This window comes from Triticum aestivum, chromosome 5A, assembly GCF_018294505.1.
Source record: "Triticum aestivum cultivar Chinese Spring chromosome 5A, IWGSC CS RefSeq v2.1, whole genome shotgun sequence".
Taxonomy (NCBI): Eukaryota; Viridiplantae; Streptophyta; class Magnoliopsida; order Poales; family Poaceae; genus Triticum; species Triticum aestivum.
The window spans coordinates 407,455,391-407,458,041 of NC_057806.1; the positions used below are offsets into that span (position 1 = coordinate 407,455,391).

Here is a 2,651-nt window from a genome sequence, read left to right on the forward strand (position 1 = left end):
TTGGCTTTTCCTAAAGACTCAATGTGATCTTGGATCACTAAAATATAAAATGAAGAGTCTTGAGCTTTTTGAGCTTGAGCCAATCATTTGTCCTTAGCATTTTGAGGGTTCCACTTTCACATCCATGCCATGCCAATCATTGAGCTTTCCTGAAATAATTATCTTGGAATAGCATTAGCTCAATGAGCTATATGTTGTTATGAATTACCAAAACCACCTAGGGATAGTTGCACTTTCAGTACCGACCGCATCCGGCGAAGCTCCAACGCAGCGTCGACGGAGCCCGACGAAGCTCCATTGCAGCACCGGCGAAGTTCCAACGAAGCATCGACGGCGCCCGGCGAAGCTCCATTGCAGCGTCGGTTATGCTTCCAGTGACCCGTCGTTGCTCCATTGCAACACCGACGGCCTCCCAACAGCTTCAAGGCAACATCGCCGGAGTTGCAGCAGCAATGGCTCCGACGATGCTCAATTGTAGCACCGCCCGATGCCGGTGATGCTCCGTCGCAGCTTCGAGGGCCTCCATCGTTGCTCCATTGCAACCGGCAAGCCCCCTGGTTGGAGCACGCGCCACTCGCCTGAAGCAAACACGGAACACCGTTGGCTCCCCGTTGTAGTACCGCCGCGCGACTCTGGCGAGGCGGGCATGGGCACACCCATCTGCAACATTGGCGCCGGAGGCCCTGCTAGCTGCGTCGGCAGTCGCTTTCTGCACCAGTGCACGCGTTGCCTTTGCAGCGGCCGGTGGCTGCCCTTGCAGCAGTTGCGACGGCGAGGCGGCGGTGTGCTGGGAGCAGGTGAGTGGCGCTTCCATGGCCAGAGGAGAACGAGAGGGAAAGAGACGCGAGAAGGGAACGAGAAGATAGGGATGGATTTGGATGGCTCGCGACGCTCCAGAAGAGGGTAAAATCAACCGGTTGATTCTGATCCTTTTCCAAAAATAAATTGAATTTGATTCTTCATTTAACAACAACAACAACAACAGAATATGTGCACAATTGAAAATTTGACACCGGAGAAAAAAACGTTCCATGGCCTCCTCCGTCCACAATTTCAGCCTCAGGCTAATCAGAACATCTTGGAATTCCGGACCAACGGCGGCAGCGCCCACCCACCGCCGTCCTTGGCCTTCTGCGCGTCGCGGCCGCAGTCGCCGGCCCTCCTCGCGGCGGCGGCGGCCCCCGCCGGCGACACGCGCGAGCACTCGTGGTCCGTGGGGAACCGGTGCTTGAGGCACAGCTTCTGCCCGCAATCCTTGCACTGGCTGGTGTTGGAGAAGGTGAGCGTCTCCTTGCAGCGGCGCGCGGGGCAGCGCGGCTTGCGCTTCCTGGCCGGGTCGCAGCCCCGGCGCGACCGCGCGTGCGCGTCGAGGATCTCCGCGTCCGTCTTGTCCGCCCCGTCGCGCTCGATGGAGTCGCCGCAGGCCTCGCAGACGACGACGGTGCGGCCCTGGTCGGCGGCGCGCGGGCAGCCGTGCTCAACGTACGTGCGGTGCTCGGCGCAGAACACCTTGCCGCAGCCGTCGCAGTCGAAGGGCAGGAAGTCGAGCTGGTTGCAGTCCTCCTTGTCGCAGTGCGCGCCCAGGTCCGGGAACGCCTCCGTGCCCCGCCGCGCCATCGCCTCGCCGGTTTCCGATCCCCTCGCTTCCCTCCTGCTTTTCCCCAAGCCGCGCGCGCTCTCTCTCTGTCTTTTTCTTGCGTTCGGGTGCAAAGGAAGGCTTGCGTTGCGTGTGGTGGTGTGATCACGGCGGGCCGACGCGGTACTTTTATACTTTTATTATAGCTTCGGGCGGGCTTCGCCGTCGCCGATGCGGACACGGTTTGCCTCGCCTTTCTTATTGTGCAAGAAGAGCGTGATGGCGATGGCTTTGTTTGGGCTTCTGGATCGATCCGGTCAGCTCTGGAGGCGCCTTTGCTTAGGCGAGGCGGTTTCGATTCCGAGCTGTTCTGCTCGCGTCCGCGTCGGCCGTGACGTGGTGTTGGTTTGGTAGTTTTGGTCGGCTCGGAGTGGACCAGGTCTACTGGGCTGCCCCCGCGATGTAAATCCGAGCCCCGTTATGGGGAAATACCCTTTGAATCCCGCATGTACATACACCCTATATGGGATATTTCTTTTAAGCAATTAAACAAAAAGTCAAAGTACTTCAAAAGTATTTTTAGATTAAACTTGACTTACTTGCGCAATAGTATATCAATTTCCGCACACAAAAAAACCTACGTTGACTTCACAGCGAAAAAGATAAAATTTACTTGCTATTATAGGTCACTATTCATGCTATTTTGATCAAAAATTTGTCTTTTTTGAAAAGAAGTCAAAGAGAAATTTTCTTTTTGTGAAACTTTTCTCACTAGTATAATGAAAGGTCAAGTTCATTTTAAAAATATTTTCAGAACTTTTTTACTTTTTGTTGAATTGCTAAAAAAAAATCTCATATAGGGTACATATATATGTACCCAGGAACCAAAAGTCCCCCCCCCCCTCTAAGACTTTTTTTTTGTTAAATTATCACGGCCAAGTTATGCCTTTTTTTTATTATCACGGCCCAGTTATGCCTAGTTTATACTTTTTTTTAAACCAGTTTATACTCCCTCCATTCCAAAATATAGTGTGTACGTGCTTCCCCATGTCCAACTTTGACCATAAATTTAACC

The 2,651-nt window shown here is 53.5% G+C and overlaps 2 protein-coding genes across 2 annotated transcripts; both read right to left on the reverse strand.

The window, feature by feature from the left end:
* Nucleotides 1–383: 383 nt before the first annotated feature.
* On the reverse strand, nt 384–1,267 carry LOC123107016 (uncharacterized). Its single transcript, XM_044529028.1, has one exon. It carries the CDS (start codon nt 1,031–1,033, stop codon nt 422–424), a length of 612 nt encoding a protein of 203 aa, XP_044384963.1. The 5' UTR covers nt 1,034–1,267; the 3' UTR covers nt 384–421.
* Nucleotides 931–1,869, reverse strand: LOC123107017 (zinc finger AN1 domain-containing stress-associated protein 17). The gene has a single exon (XM_044529029.1). The coding sequence runs from the start codon at nt 1,615–1,617 to the stop codon at nt 1,069–1,071; it is 549 nt and encodes a 182-aa protein (XP_044384964.1). The 5' UTR covers nt 1,618–1,869; the 3' UTR covers nt 931–1,068.
* Between the last annotated feature and the right edge of the window lie 782 nt (nt 1,870–2,651).

Bases quoted from the DNA above. Each gene is read 5' to 3' on its own strand.
- LOC123107016 (XM_044529028.1), bottom strand. From the start codon at position 1,033: ATGGAACGTTTTTTTCTCCGGTGTCAAATTTTCAATTGTGCACATATT.
- LOC123107017 (XM_044529029.1), bottom strand. From the start codon at position 1,617: ATGGCGCGGCGGGGCACGGAGGCGTTCCCGGACCTGGGCGCGCACTGC.